At 43.3% G+C, this 16,082-nt stretch overlaps 1 protein-coding gene across 4 annotated transcripts in view; it reads left to right on the top strand.

Annotated features, from left to right (window-relative positions):
- The window catches only part of LOC115106780 (endothelin-converting enzyme 2-like), a 79,632-nt gene that overhangs the window by 47,754 nt on the left and 15,796 nt on the right, over positions 1-16,082 (top strand). For all 4 annotated transcript variants that reach the window (XM_029629851.2, XM_029629849.2, XM_029629852.2 and 1 more), the window contains 3 exons: positions 11-76; positions 2,635-2,823; positions 14,334-14,476. In XM_029629851.2, coding sequence (XP_029485711.1) covers positions 11-76; positions 2,635-2,823; positions 14,334-14,476 — 398 coding nt within the window. The remainder of the gene's footprint in view (positions 1-10; positions 77-2,634; positions 2,824-14,333; positions 14,477-16,082) is intronic.

Raw genomic sequence — 16,082 nt, 5'->3', positions numbered from 1 at the left:
TTTCTGACAGGTGGATCAATCGGGGCTGTTCCTCCCCTCGCGAGACTATTACCTCAACAAGACAGCCAATGAGAAGGTGAGTAAAGTTCAGGTGGGTGGGGGCCAGCCAGTACATGTGTGGTCTTTTCCTACCTATGGCTGTCAACATGAGGTACCATAATACATTCAAATACAGTAAATTACTGTCACAGGAGGCTGCTGAGTGGAGGACGGCTCATAATAATGGCTGGAATTGAGTAAATGGAATTGCATCAAACAAATGTAAACCATGTGTTTGATTTGTTGGATACCATTCCATTGATTCTGTTCCAGCTATTACTATGAGCCTGTCTTCCCCAGTTAATTTATTATCCAAAGCTTAGGAATTTCGTTCAAAATTTCAAGCTTCACAACATCATTAAAACACAAAATATCATCATGTAGCCATACATGTACTGTCTGCAGAAGATGGCGGCTTCCCCTCCATATAAATAAAGGTGAAATAAATAAATGTATCTGCACAGGATTCTGTGGAGGGGGTCATCCATTATCTGTTTATCTAAAGGTTGACGTGTATCTTGTTGTTCCATTCTAATTTACCCTCCCTATAGCCTGTCACAAATCTCTCTGACACAACCCAGCATATTGCTAAATGACTTAAATGTTAAATGTAAATGTAATGGTGGTCACTTTACAACAAACTAGAAAGACTGAAACCTTCCACTGAAAATGAAGCCAGCAGCAAGTGTTTAATTTTGATTGCTCTCATTCTCTTGTGACTATACCACACCAGAGTAGAGTCGGGAATTTTTACTAATAAATGGTGTTTCACCTGGAAGAACTCTGAGCCTTAGTTATAGTCACTGTAGCCAGAGTTTTTTTTCTGATCCGGTCATGTGGTCAACAACAACTCTTGGCCCAACTGGACACCAACTAGATGTGCAGCCTTACTATGACACACCTGATTCAGCTAATTAAGGTCCTAAGGAGCAGCTGATTAAAATCAAGTGTGTTAACACTAGTAGTGGTCGGTGCCATTTAAGATGAGGGAGGATTTTTTTTTTTTTATATGAACATGGCCTTATTTCTATTACAGCATTTTGGATGACTGTCATTCATATTCCATTCCCCCAGCTCAATGTAACATCGATAGGTTTAGGCTACTACATGATACTCAAATTTTCCCTGTACCCATCATGAGGTTGCTACAACCTAGCCAATGAATGAAAGTTTACAATGTAGGTGCAGAGGTCGAGAGCATTTTGAGTAATCAAGGTGACTGACAGTGGCACATTCAATACCACCTTGCACACTCTTGACTGCATCTAGCTGATCTAGGGTGTCATCATTAGTCCAACATTTGAAAACAAGAGTTTCTATTTGACAAATTCAGGTATGTTTATCCCTGTTTTGTTTGCTTCTGTTTAAGAAATGTTTTTAAACATAATCTGTGGAATGAATACAACCCAGATCACACGCAAACACAGTTCCATTTCATACCAGACACATACAAACAGCTCATTGTATATATAATACATTTTTGCATCTATCTACGGGCTCTGCTCCTTTTACCTTTTCTCTTCGTTTGTGGACTTCAGTGCACAACACATCAGCTGTCTGTGACCAGGTAAAACAAACTTTCCAAGCCAAACCTTCATATCATGACTGCTAACCGCTACACACAGCCTACATCATTGTCAATTCAAAGTCAACATAGCTACTAGAACTAACGCGTTAGTAAACCCGCTACAATCATGCAGTACAGTGTAGTCCACAGCAATCAGTTTAGCAGTTACATCAGCGAGCCCCGGTTGCAATACATTAATACAACCAAAAGCTTACCTTGACAGTGTTGGATAGCCATAGCCATAGCCAGCTAGCTAACATAGCATCACTCTCTATTTGAGCCAGATGTTTAAGTAGGCTAAACTAGCTAGCTACATTTGACAAAACAAAAAACTATGAAATATAGATAACTCTCTCTCTCTTTGTTCAAAACTGTTCAACTATTGTCTTTATCTCTTTTTGAGCTAACTACTCACCACATTTTATGCACTCCAATGCTAGCTATTTGTAGCTTATGCTTTCAGCACTAGATGCATTCTCTGGTCCTTTTATTGGGTGGACAACATATCAGTTCATGCTGCAAAAGCTCTGAGAGGTTGGAGGAAGTCCTCTGGAAGATGTCATAATTACTGTGTAAGTTTATGGAAGGGGGTGATAACCTTGAGCCTCCTAGATTTGACATAAGCTAGCTGTCTGGCTAAACCATGGTACTACCCCACAGAGTGCTGCTGAGGCTCCTGTAGACCTTCATTGCGAAGCAGTTTTTGTTTTAATCAATTATTTGGTGATGTAAAATATACTTAGAATAGTTTTATCTTAAAAGGATAACTTTTTTTTACTGTTTCAATATTAGTTTTTTTCTTAAATTCAATGCGGATGGTCATCCACCGGAGCCTCCACTGGTTAACATGAACTATAGCAGGCCTAAAACAAAATCCATGTGGAGGGTTTGCAATGAAAAACTAAAACGGGTGTTTCTCATTGAACAAATTCAGATTGTACCTCCCCGTTTCACTCTGCTTCGCACCGTTGTCTTCCATTTGGTGGCAAGTGAACACGACCCTGTACTTATCCTGTGTCCCCTCCCAGGTGTTGAAGGCATATCTGGACTACATGGTGGAGCTGAGCCTGCTATTGGGGGGGGATAAGAACTCCACACAAAGCCAGATGCAGCAGATCCTAGACTTTGAAACGGCGCTCGCCAACATCACTGTACCGCCGGACGAACTTCGCGATGAGGAGAAGATCTACCACAAGATCACGATCGCCGAACTGCAGGTGTGTATGCGTCTGTTGGGTGGGGGATTACAGAGAGAACATGTGCACTTCCATGTGCAAGCAGTTGCTTGGATGTGAGTATGTATGAGAGAGAGAGGTACATATGTGAGGTGGATTTTGAGTGGATCAGAACCCCATGCCATCAGATCAGGCTGTAAAGTTTGTTCTTAATCAAATAGTCTGTTCCCACATTTTCTTCTGTCTCCATTACAGTGTCAAAACATGCATGGCTTTTTCTCACAGTCTCTCCCACACCAACTCACCACCACCTTCTGAAAGCCTCTTCACACATTTGTCTGTGTACTCTGCCTCTCCTGCAGTCCTCTTTTTTGTTTTGGAATGTTTCCCTGGTTGCCAAGGTGACTGTTGCCAAGAGCTGTTGCTAAGCTCTTCTATCTCCAAGGCAGCAGCAGAACTGCAGAGAGATGGTGAAGGGAATGCTAGTGGTTGGTGGACATGGAGGAGCCTTTCATCAACAAAAAAATAGAATGAATGAATGGAGAGTCAGTTGAGATGGTTCTCTGTTTCATAGGAATTGAAAGTCATCATTTGTAGGATGGGTTGAATTAGTGAAATGGGTGGTAATGGGTAGATTGTATATACTTCTGAAATTTGAATATAATCACTCTAGAAAATCAGTCTGTTCATCTTAAGCCTGCAAACACAGTCGAGTTGATAAGGCATGAATTTGAATGGCAATGTCATAAATCCTTTGTTCTGTTTCTGATGGTTCTAAACACTGGATCATTACATTAAATCTCCAGGGTCATGTTCATTAGGCACCAAACAGAAGCAAATGGATTAAAACAGGGAAGGACTAGCTGGACTTGTCCAATAAGAAACACACATTTTCGTTGTCTGTAGCAAAAAACATCTTAAATGGGGAGTAAATTATCGATGAGCAAAGCTTTTAATGATGACATGACAGGCCCCTAACGTTTTCTACTACAACTCCGGTATACATAGACATACTGTAAATGAATGGGAGCTTTCTATGATCCTATCCTTACTAGTGTTGCACATTACACCGAAATGGTTCATCTATCAAATGTGTCTCACGTTTGCAAATCAACTAAATGTATTGAACTTATTAGAAAAATGTATTTGTCAAAGTTTATCATAAGACATTAACAGAATGCATTGTATTCCCTGCAACTTTCTGAAGAGGCAACCATACTGGAATGCCCCTGCCTGTGAGTGTGCAGTGCGCATATGTTTACCACTTTGTGTAACCGTTAGCGATGATAATGACAACCATCTTCGGGTAGCTGGAAAGGCTTTGCCAAAACCTCAATTAAAAGTTAAGTACAAAGTAGCATATGCCTACCTGGCAGAATAAGGATTATTTGTATCAATACAGTAGCCATATGATCTGGATACTCTATCACATGTGCGCTAAATATCGATAATCAAAAAACGGTGTTAAGTGCAAGGACACTTGAATTAAAGGGTATATTTCAGACCTCAAAAGTGGACCCAAATATCAAATCATTTCTGCGTAACAATTCAAGTCGAACTGACAGCGTTTTAACTACTTTGCAAACAATCATAACATCAGTAAATAACATCAAATTCCCAGTTCATGCTTAAAAACAGGTTTTAAAAATAGCTTCTATTTGACTCAAAATTCCATGACGTGAAGTAAAATATTATTGGCAGAATAGATGGATGTAGTTCAATGTATGATTTAATATAATTCACTAATACATTTCTTGGTAGTCCAAAAATATTTATATCAGGTTGTAAATCACAGCTGGCCTGGTACATTGTTTGCTGCCTCCACCCATTCGGGAGTGGAGTGTTTCAGTGTTTCAGTTTCATGACTCAATATTTTGAACAAAAACGGACGACTTTAGCTGAGGCTGGGAATGTCAAAACAATCAAGATAGCAAGGGCAACGATCACAAGTCAGTCATAACGTGGCTAATAGGCTAGCAGACGTGTCAAACACAAGGCCCGAGGGCCGAATAGGACACACAAGCGAGTATAAATGAGTCAACAGTTGAGTCATCTACTATATGATATTACAGCCTGATGCGCTCGTATCGGTGTGTCCCATTTACAGCCCGCAGTGGTTTGTAAAGTGTACAGGCACATGCCAAGGTCCTAGCTAGGCTACTGTCCAATTTGGGTCGCAGTTGCATGTTTAAAAAAAAATTATGTCCCTTGAGTTCATTGTGTTTTTTCAATATGGACTGTGTGTTGAGTTTGACACCCCTGGGCTAGCGTATTTATTTAGCAAGCTAAAAATACCCAATTTAACATTAGCTAGCTAGCTGCTGGGAGGATGGCATGTCATTGGAGGAGTGGGTGAGTGACCAACTTTTTTCCCCTCATCGTTTTTTGGTGGCTACAGCTAGAGAGGCAGGTGTCATTTGGTTAGCTAGCAAGAAATGTGAATCCCTTTGCTAGCTAGCTCGCTATGTTGAACATGAACGACTGTTATCCACAGTTGGAATATCTCTTTGTCAATAAAATGTATTTGGCATCGATCAAATGGGCGGGCAGGCAAGTTCCCATTCAGTTGTCAAACATGGGTGGGACAAGCATACATTGGCAGGCAAGCTGCAGAAGGATGAGCAGGCTACTTTTCCCAACCGTTTCAGTGCAATTTTGACGGCCAACTAGGTTAAATAGTTTGAGAGGGTTTATCTGATATTGTTGTTGTTGATGGTATTTACATACTTGTGTATTTTGTAGCTTTTGGCGAATGCGTTCTAAATGGTCTAAAGTCGCTACTGCCTGAAAACACACAGTCCAGTTCAAAGTGAATGACGGCAGGCCTGTGTGACAAATGGCTTATTTGCATACAGGCCTACAGTAGCTGACTATGGCACACCGGTCTGCATAGACTCCGGTCCTGGACAAGACACATGTTTTTATTAGGTTACATTTACATTACATTTAAGTCATTTAGCAGACGCTCTTATCCAGAGCGACTTACAAATTGGTGCTTTCACCTTATGACATCCAGTGGAACAGCCACTTTACAATAGTGCATCTAGGTCTTTTAAGGGGGGAGGAGGGGGGGGGGGGGTGAGAAGGATTACTTTATCCTATCCTAGGTATTCCTTAAAGAGGTGGGGTTTCAGGTGTCTCCGGAAGGTGGTGATTGACTCCGCTGTCCTGGCGTCGTGAGGGAGTTTGTTCCACCATTGGGGGGCCAGAGCAGCGAACAGTTTTGACTGGGCTGAGCGGGAACTGTACTTCCTCAGTGGTAGGGAGGCGAGCAGGCCAGAGGTGGATGAACGCAGTGCCCTTGTTTGGGTGTAGGGCCTGATCAGAGCCTGGAGGTACTGAGGTGCCGTTCCCCTCACAGCTCCGTAGGCAAGCACCATGGTCTTGTAGCGGATGCGAGCTTCAACTAGAAGCCAGTGGAGAGAGCGGAGGAGCGGGGTGATGTGAGAGAACTTGGGAAGGTTGAACACCAGACGGGCTGAGGCGTTCTAGATGAGTTGTAGGGGTTTAATGGCACAGGCAGGGAGCCCAGCCAACAGCGAGTTGCAGTAATCCAGACGGGAGATGACAAGTGCCTGGATTAGGACCTGCGCCGCTTCCTGTGTGAGGCAGGGTCGTACTCTGCGGATGTTGTAGAGCATGAACCTACAGGAACGGGCCACCGCCTTGATGTTATTTGAGAACGACAGGGTGTTGTCCAGGATCACGCCAAGGTTCTTAGCGCTCTGGGACGAGGACACAATGGAGTTGTCAACCGTGATGGCGAGATCATGGAACGGGCAGTCCTTCCCCGGGAGGAAGAGCAGCTCCGTCTTGCCGAGGTTCAGCTTGAGGTGATGGTCCGTCATCCACACTGATATGTCTGCCAGACATGCAGAGATGCGATTCGCCACCTGGTCGTCAGAAGGGGGAAAGGAGAAGATTAATTGTGTGTCGTCTGCATAGCAATGATAGGAGAGACCATGTGAGGTTATGACAGAGCCAAGTGACTTGGTGTATAGCGAGAATAGGAGAGGGCCTAGAACAGAGCCCTGGGGGACACCAGTGGTGAGAGCACGTGGTAAGGAGACGGATTCTCGTCACGCCACCTGCCGTGTCTATTAATTGTCTAAACACACTGCCTTTTTCTCTATATTGCTATAGAATTTTCACAAATGCCTTACTATGAATTAATGAAAATGTCAGAATTATTATTATTTAAAATAACTAATTGTCATATTCTCCCTGGGCATGTATATGGACAGATTTTAATACGATTTATATTGCTAAAAATCTGTCAGTTCCACTTTCAGTACCTTACTGAAATTGTTTTCAATTTTAAAAAATATTCTAAAAGAAACAATTTCTCAAGCAAGGATTTAGCTAGGACTGTCTGGGAGTGGTCTGAGTAGGGAGGGGGAAACTGAAAATGAGTTGTTATTGGCAGAGAGGTTTGGAACTCTCTTTAGTATTGGTTTGCTAACTAATTTACCGCACGGTGATCTCACCAGGCAGGCCAAAACAAGCTGAAATATTTTCAAACAGCTCTTACACTAAAAGGATATCATAATTTTCACAGTATTATTCCAACCTCATAGTGTAGAAATATATATTAAACACAGGAAAATCATGTTTTTGAGAATGAAAACAGAATAAAAAAATCTCCCCGCTTTCTTTTTTTTGCCATGGTACTGTTTTGGTATTGAGTATCATGATACTAAATCTGGTATTAGGGTAGTGTCAGTCATGAAAATTTGTTAGCTGTTAACTGTCATGCAAATAACTGCCGGTCTCATTGTAATTGACCGTTAGTTAACGGTGCCATTATTTTATAGTAAGAAGAATACAATTGAACATAGCATGTATAAAATAGAAAGGATGTTTTCCCTAAGTTATTTCCGAGGGAGTGCGCACATGCTGCTATTCTGTGTTGAGCGGTTAACCTCTCTGGGATATTCGGGATGGTAGCGTCCCACCCCACCAACAACCAGTGAAAGAGCAGGGTGTCAAATTTAAAACAACAAAAATCTCATAATTAAAAATCCTCAAGCATACAAGTATTTTACAAGTAGGATCAGAATGAACGAGGATGGGTCCGGAGGTGAAATGTCCCTTGAGCTCTATGAATGCCCTGTCAGCCTCAAGGGTCCAGCCAAAATGGGTCTGAGAATTGCGGGTTAGGGCCGTGAGATGCGCTGGCACCGCACCAAAGTTGCATATAACACGCATGTAAAAATGGGCAAACCCGAGGAACCGCTAGTTTGAGTGAAGCGGGACGGGGCTAGTCAGTGACCACCCTAACCTTAATAACGTGTTTGGGATAGGGGGCAGTATTTTCACATCTGGATGAAATGCGTGCCCAAAGTTAACTGCCTGCGACTCAGGCCCAGAAGCTAGGATATGCATATAATTGGTAGATCTGGATAGAAAACACTCTAAAGTTTCCAGGATTTTTTTGTGTTTTGAGTTCACTGTGCTTTCAATTGGTTTTCTATGGGGAACTAGAGTTCTGAGGCACCTGGTTGCAGTTACTATGGCTTCCACTTGATGTCAACAGTCTTTAGAAATTGGTTGATGTTTTTCTGTTGAGTAATGAAGAAGTAGGGCTGTTCAGACTTAGTGTCAAGCCAAGTGGACTCTTTTGTTTGGGGGGTGCGACCTGGAGCTTGCTCCACATTGCTTTTATCCGCTATTGAACAAAGTATATTCCGTCTTAAATTTTATTGATTATTTACGTTTTAGGATACCTAAAGTAGGATTAGGAAAGTTGTTTGAAATGTTTGGACCAAGTTTACAAGGAACTTATTAGATCATTTGTAGTCATGTTGGGTGAGTTGGAACCGGTGGTTTTCTGAATCAAAACGCCAAATAAATGGACATTTTGGGGATATAACGAAGGAATTTATCGAACAAAAGGACCATTTGTGATGTTTATGGGACATTTTGGAGTGCCAACAGAAGAAGCTCTTCAAAGGTAAGGTATGAATTATATCGTTATTTCTGACTTTCGGGGTGCATCTCCCTGGTTGAAAAATATTTTTTATGCATTTGTATGATGAGGCGCTGTCCTCAGATAATCACCTGGTTTGCTTTCGCCGTAAAGCCTTTTTGAAATCTGACATTAGCTGGATTAGAAAGGAGTTAAGCTTTTATTTGGTATATTGCACTTGTGATTTTATGAAAGTTAAATATTTCTAATAATTGAATTGGAATTTCTCGCTCTGCAATTTCACCGGATGTTGTCGAAACCACTAGCGGAACGTCTAGCCGTAACAGGTTGACAGGGTCCATTTGGATGCCGGCGGTAGAGATAATGTGGCACAGGAAAAAACTTGGGTTACATAGAACTCACACTTCTCAATCTTGACGTATAGTTGACTCTGCAGGAGGCATCTCGGGACGTGCAGGATGTGTTCCGGAAGGGTCTTGGAGAAGATCAGGATGTCGAGGTAAACAAAGACTAACTGATTCAACATATCCCTAAGAGTTTCAATGACCAATGCTTGGAAGACTGCCGTTGAGTTCGATAGTTCGAATGGCATGACTAAATCATCGTAGTGGCTACTAGGGGTGTTAACCTCACTAGCTTCCCACTTGTCCAACATCCAGTGAAATTGCAGAGCGCCAAATTCAAAAACAGAAATACTTATTATAAAAATGCATAAAACATACAAGTGTTATACATCGGTTTAAAGATGAACTTCTTGTTAATCCAACCACGGTGTCAGATTTCAAAAAGGCTTTACGGCGAAAGCATACCATGCGATTATCTGAGAACAGCGCCCAGCTGACAAATCATTACAAACAGTTACCATCCAAGTAGAGGAGTTACACAAGTCAGAAATAGCGATACAATTAATCACTTACATTTGATCTTCATATGGTTGCACTCACAAGACTCCCATTTACTCAATAAATGTTTGTTTTGTTCGATAAAGTGTTTATATCCAAAAACCTCTGTTTTGTTCGCGCGCTTTGTTCAGTAATCCACAGGCTCAAACGCAGCCACAACAGGCAGACGAAAAATCCAAATAGTATCCGTAAAGGTCGTAGAAACATTTCAAACAATGTTTATAATCAATCCTCAGGTTGTTTTTAGCCTAAATAATCTATAATATTTCAAACGGACAATAACGTTGTCAATATAAAAGGTAAACAAGAAAGGCGCGCTCTTGGTTGTGCGCAGGAAAAATCTAATTTTTCAGAATACAAGCCTGAAACTATTTCTAAAGACGGTTGACATCTAGTGGAAGCCATAGGAAGTGCAATTTGAGTCCTAAGTCAATGGATACTGTAATGGCATTCAATAGAAAACTACAAACATAAAACAATCCCACTTCCTGGATGGATTTTTCTCTGGTTTTCGCCTGCCAAATCAGCTCTGTTATACTCACAGACATTATTGTAACAGTTTTGGAAACTTTTCTATCGAAATCGACCAATTATATGCATATCCTAGCTTCTGGGCCTGAGTAGTAGGCAGTTTACTTTGGGCAAGCTTTTCACCCGGAAGGGAAAATAGTGCCCCCTACCCTAGTGAAGTTAAAGGCAGTTTTCCATTCGTCTCCCTCACTGATTCTCACTAGATTGTAAGCGTTGCAATCTAGTGAGAATTCTTCTTGGTGAAGAATTGGCCCGATTGGCCAGGTCCAAGTCAGCGGACATCAGGGATAGGGGGTAACGATTCCTGTAGTCAACGCAGGGATGCAGACCTCCATCCTTTTTTCCCAGGAAGAAGAAACCTACACCAGCTGGGGATGCTGAGGAGTGAATGAAAGGCGTCGTATGGACGATGAGGAGGGAGGGTGTCGGGTTGCCTCTTACTGAAGGCATTCAAAGTATTCAGGAGGGTGAGCGGAAAAGTCTTGGTCTTCTATGGAAGCAGGGGAATGCGGCAAGGCTCTAGGTGGGGTCTTAGACATTTAGTCTGGCAGTTCTTACCCCAGTCTAGTAGGTGTCCTGTGGACCAGGAGAGTAGTAGGTTATGTAGCGCTAGCCAGGGGTACCCTAGGATAAGGAAGTTCTCGGAAGCCGTGATCAAACGAAAACTTTATGAGTGATTCACACCAACCTGCAGTAGAATGGGCTTGGTCTGATATTCCACCTGGCCGGAGCCAATGGGGCGTCCATTGAGGGCATGAATCTGCAGAGGGATGGGACATTTCACACACGGGATTTGTAATTCTATTGTCGAAGTCTTGATTATCTGCAGCCCCGGAGTCCACGAAGGCTTGAATCTAGTGAATCCCCTCCACTCTGGGCATGTAGCACGGAGATGGCTGAGACCTCCGCAGTAGAGGCAGCAGCCTTCGCATGTGCTTGTCACGCTCCTGTGGGCTCAGCCATGTGTGGGCTCAGCCATGTGTGTCCCAGCTGCATGGACTCCACAATGGTGGGCTTGGGGTGCTCAGGAAACCGGGATACGGGGATGGTGTCAAAAATGCGCTGTCTCACGCGTTCTGGGAGGTGGTTTTCGATCTTGATTGCCGGCGTTATCAGGGCCTCAAGATCCTCTCCCAGTTCCCGAGAAGCCAGTTACTCCTTGGAGTAAAACAAAGCCAGGTGGAAAACAGTGACTTGGGCCTCCGTATTCCACCCACTCTTGGTGGCGAGGGTGTGGAAGTTGATGGCGAAGTCAACCACTGGTCTGTTCCCTTGGCGGAAGTTGAACAGTCAGCAGGCCACTTCTCGTCTGCCAACTGAGTGGTCGAAGACTCATCGCAGCTCTGCAGTCAAAGCTAATATGGAGTTGCAGGATGGTGGCTTCTGTTCCCACACCGCCATTGCCCACGCCAGAGCCTTGCCCGAGAGTAGAGAGATGATCATGGTCTGATCGGTGTGGAACGAGGAGGACTGTAGCTCGAATAGGCAGGAGGAAACCCTTGAACCCCTGGCCGTCCTACCACTCCGGGGCTGGGATCTTGGGTTACCTGTGCAAGTTCCCTGATAGAACTATGGCGATGCCTGTAGCAGTGGGCGATGAGACATAGGCATTGACTCCTCCTGGGTTGAGGTTGGACTGTCGTTGGAGGGAGTCGGTAAGTGCCCGGAGAGTCTCTGACATTTGGGAGAGTTGTTCTTGCTGCCGCACCAGCAGTGCTCCTTGGTGGATTAGAACATTCTTGATCTGGTTGATCTCTGCTGGGTCCATGTTTGGCAGAAGCTTGCTGTGATGTGGTGAGGTTGGACCCATGTGCAGAGAAGAGACCAGACGAGGAATCATTGTTTAAGGATAAACATAAATACTTTACTGAGAAACGGTAGCCAAAGGATCACAGTACACTAGAAAAACAACAAACACTAGGTCTCAAACTCACTCGGGGAAACAAACACACACAGGAAATAAATTCAAGCTTCTGCACAGGACAACAGAAAACACACCTCTTTCAGAGAAATCATAATGAGTAAATAGAATACACCTGAGTTTTATTAATGTCACTAGGACAGTCTCTGCTGCCCTATAGTGACAGGTGGAACCATGGCAGTGGGAACTACTTCAAGACTTTTGGAAAAGCATCACAGGTGACTACCGGGTTGAGAGAATTACAGGAGTGTGCAAAGCTGTCATCAAGGCAAAGGGTGGCTACTTTGAAGAATCTCAAATATAAAATATATTTAGATTTGTTTAACACTTTTTTGGTTACTACATTATTCCAGAACAGGGGCAGGTGAAAATGACATGTCATCCGACAACGCTTTTCCCACTGTTCATTTTCATGCCAGCCAGGTAGGTAATGTGCTTTATTTTAGGACGCTTGCGTCCCAACTAGAGCTCTGGAAATGCAAATGCGCTACGCTAAATGCTAATAGTATTAGTTAAAACTCAAAAGTTCATTAAAATACACATGCAGGGTATCAAATTAAAGCTACACTCGTTGTGAATCCAGGCAACAAGTCCGATTTTTAAAATGCTTTTCGGCGACAGCATGAGAAGCTATTATCTGATAGCATGCACCAATACACTACAACAGAAAAGCACAGCAGGGGACGTAAACAAAATAATTAGCATTTCGGCGTTACACAAACCGCCCAATAAAATAGAAAACAGTCATTACCTTTCACCATCTTCTTTGTTGGCACTCCTAGATGTCCCATAAACACTATTGGGTCTTTATTTCGATTAAATCGGGCCATATAAAGCCAAGATATCGTTATATGTAGACTGTGTGATAAACGAAAAAAACAGCGATTTCACAACGTAACGTCATTTTTTTAATTCAAAAAGTAGACGATAAACTTTCACAAAACACTTCGAAATACGTTTGTAATGCTACTTTAGGTATTAGTAAACGTTAATAAGCGATAAAAATCATCCGTAGGCGATGTAAATATCATTAGCTGTCGTCTTGGAAAAAATTTCAGGAGAGAGCTCTTCCGGAATGATCTGGGCGGAGACCGGAGGTAAGCGGTGCCCCTCTTTCGGTTCAACCAAGAATCAAAGATGATTAAATTCACAAGATACTCGACAACATGGGGATGCTGTGGGAGTTGAATGCTCGGTCTTATCTAATTCGGCTCACTGTTAACAATTGCTGGAAGTGGCGCAAGGATATTTATTTCCATTTTCTGTGATCAGGTTTTCCTGCGCTTTCCGATGTAACGCACGTTATGTAATAGCCACAGTCGTGATTTAACCAGTTTTAAAAACGTCCGAGAGTTTCCTATCCACACATTCTAACCATATGAACGTACTATATTCCTGGCATGAGTAGCAGGGCGCTGAAATGTTGCGCGATTTTTAACAAAATGTTCAAAAAAGTAGAGGGTCGACTGAAGAGGTTAAAGACCAAACAAATAAACAACAGCCTCCATCCCATCTTTCTCCCTCCCTGCTCTGTCCTCGGCTCCCACGTTCTGGATTAAAGCAGTTTGGATGTGGGTCTGGGGCTGAGGGCTGAGGATTTTACTGTACTACCCCTTCTTACCTTCCAGGATAGGGGCGGCTGTGATTGCGTCTGGGACCTGGAATACAAATTTATGAGGGCTGCAGGGTCCTCTCACTGTTTTGTCTCTCTCTCTCGCGCTCTCTCTTTCTCTCTCTCTCTGTCTAAATATTATGGATAATTTGGTTTAGTTTTAGGGAATAGTTTACAAATCAAAGGTTGCGTTCAGATTCTCTACCCTTCTCCAAAAGTGTGCACTTGTTCACTCCCACTAATGCATTTAAAATCATTGGTTTGGATCAAGCATGGCTGGAGGGAATTTCCACCATATTCCTTACGCAAGTCCATTCCTTTTAAGTCCATGGGGGGAGTGTATTAGTGCAAACTTCGGGAGAAGTGTAGAGAATTGGAATGTAGCCTAAATCTTGTAGCCATATGGTATTGTGGTTAGTCCACCATCTATATGGAGGGAATTCCAACTGCTTAAAAAAACAATACAATGTTGAGATCTGTTGTGTGGATCCAACAATATGCCTCATGAATTGAATAGATACAAAATTGTGTCTAAATTAAAAGATGCAGTTATGTGGGACACTTTTGAGTTCTGAAAATGTCTAAAAACATTGTTTTTGTGTTGAACTGTCTTTTTCATAAGGGTGACCCCTGACCTCTAACCTCTCTCGCCCTCAGCTGTTGGCTCCGGCAGTGGACTGGCTGGACTACCTGTCCTCTGCCCTGTCCCCTCTGGACCTGAACGACACAGAGCCTGTGGTGCTATATGCCAAGGAGTACTTGCAGCAGGTGTCTGACCTGATCAACAAGACCGAACGCAGGTAAGGACCTGGCCGGAACTCAACCTGGTCGTACTTATCCCCCGTCAGCCAAAGGTCAGGTCACGTGGTCAGGAAATACTCCAAGGTCCATCCGTAACACATTGTGACATAGCTGAATCGGCAGCCATGCTTCTGCCATACCAGTTTTGTTAATGTCTTGTCCTGGAGGCAGAACTGCGATTTTTGCTACACAAGGTCAGGTTTAAAATGTAATGACTTTGTGGCTGTGCCAGCAACTGACAATTCCGCAGAGCTGCCTCCAGAACAAGATTCATGACAAAAAACACAAACCTGCTATAATACACCCCATAGAAGAACATTTGGCACGTCTTTATGACCATAATGAAGCTAATTTCTTAATCAATCCCATATACTACGTTCTTACAAAAAAGTTTTTAAATTCTCTAAGGAATGCCAATATTGAAGACTATCAAATGCTTCTCAAAGATGCCCTCTTGGTGGTCAAACTAGCACAAACTAGCATTAATGGTAAAAATGTCTTACAATTAAATAACGTGCCATAGAATTCTGCAGCAACCCGCAAGGTGTGCTGCAGTATGACGCAACTTTTAAAGGAGGAACCGCTATTGGTAGAGTTTTTAAAGTGACTATGCATAGATAATATAACAGAGAGTAGCAGCAGTACAAATAGTCTTGGTAGCCATTAGATGTTCAGGAGTCTTATTGCTTGGGGGTAGAAGCTGTTTAGAAGCAACTTGGACCTAGACTTGGCGCTCCGGTACCGCTTGCCGTGCGGTAGCAGAGAGAACAGTCCATGATTAGGGTGGCTGAAGTATTTGACAATTTTTAGGGCCTTCCTCTGACACCACCTGGTATATAGGTCCTGGATGGCAGGAAGCTTGGCCCCAGTGATATACTGGGCCGTTCACACTACCCTCTGTAGTGCCTTGCGGTCGGAGGCCAAGCAGTTGCCATACCAGGCGGTGATGCAACCAGTCATGCTCCATGCTCTCGATGGTGCAGCTGTAGAACCCGTTGAGGGTACAACTGAATGCCTTCAACTGAAATGTGTTTAAACCTCTGAATCAGAGAGGTGCTGGGGTCTGGAGTACAGGTGGGGACTGAGCATGTACACCTGATGGACCCCCATGTTGAGGATCAGCGTGACCGATGTGTTGTTACCTACCCTTACCCCCAGGGGTGGCCCATCAGGAAGTCCAGGATCCAGTTGCAGAGGGAGGTGTTTAGTCCCAGGGTCCGTAGCTTATTGATGAGCTTTGAGGGCACTATGGTGTTGAACGCTGAGCTGTAGTCAATGAATAGCATTCTCACATAGGTGTTCCTTTTGTCCAGGTGGGAAAGGGCAGTGTGGAGTGCAATAGAGATTGCATCATTTGTGGATCTGTTAGGCTAGTATGCAAATTGAAGTGGGTCTAGGGTTTCTGGGATAATGGTGTTGATGTGAGCCATGACCAGCCTTTCAAAGCACTTCATGGCTACAGACGTGAGTGCTACGGGTCGGTAGTCATTTAGGCAGGTTATCTTAGAAGATGAGCGACCCAGGAATGTGTGTGCTTTGGGGACCTTTAACAGAATGTGAATGGCAGAACGGGGGTTGTATGTGGAGGATGAGGGCTGCAGTAGA

Source organism: Oncorhynchus nerka, linkage group LG23 (assembly GCF_034236695.1).
Source record: "Oncorhynchus nerka isolate Pitt River linkage group LG23, Oner_Uvic_2.0, whole genome shotgun sequence".
NCBI classification, from domain to species: domain Eukaryota; kingdom Metazoa; phylum Chordata; class Actinopteri; order Salmoniformes; family Salmonidae; genus Oncorhynchus; species Oncorhynchus nerka.
This window is presented reverse-complemented; position numbering and strand designations above follow the sequence as displayed.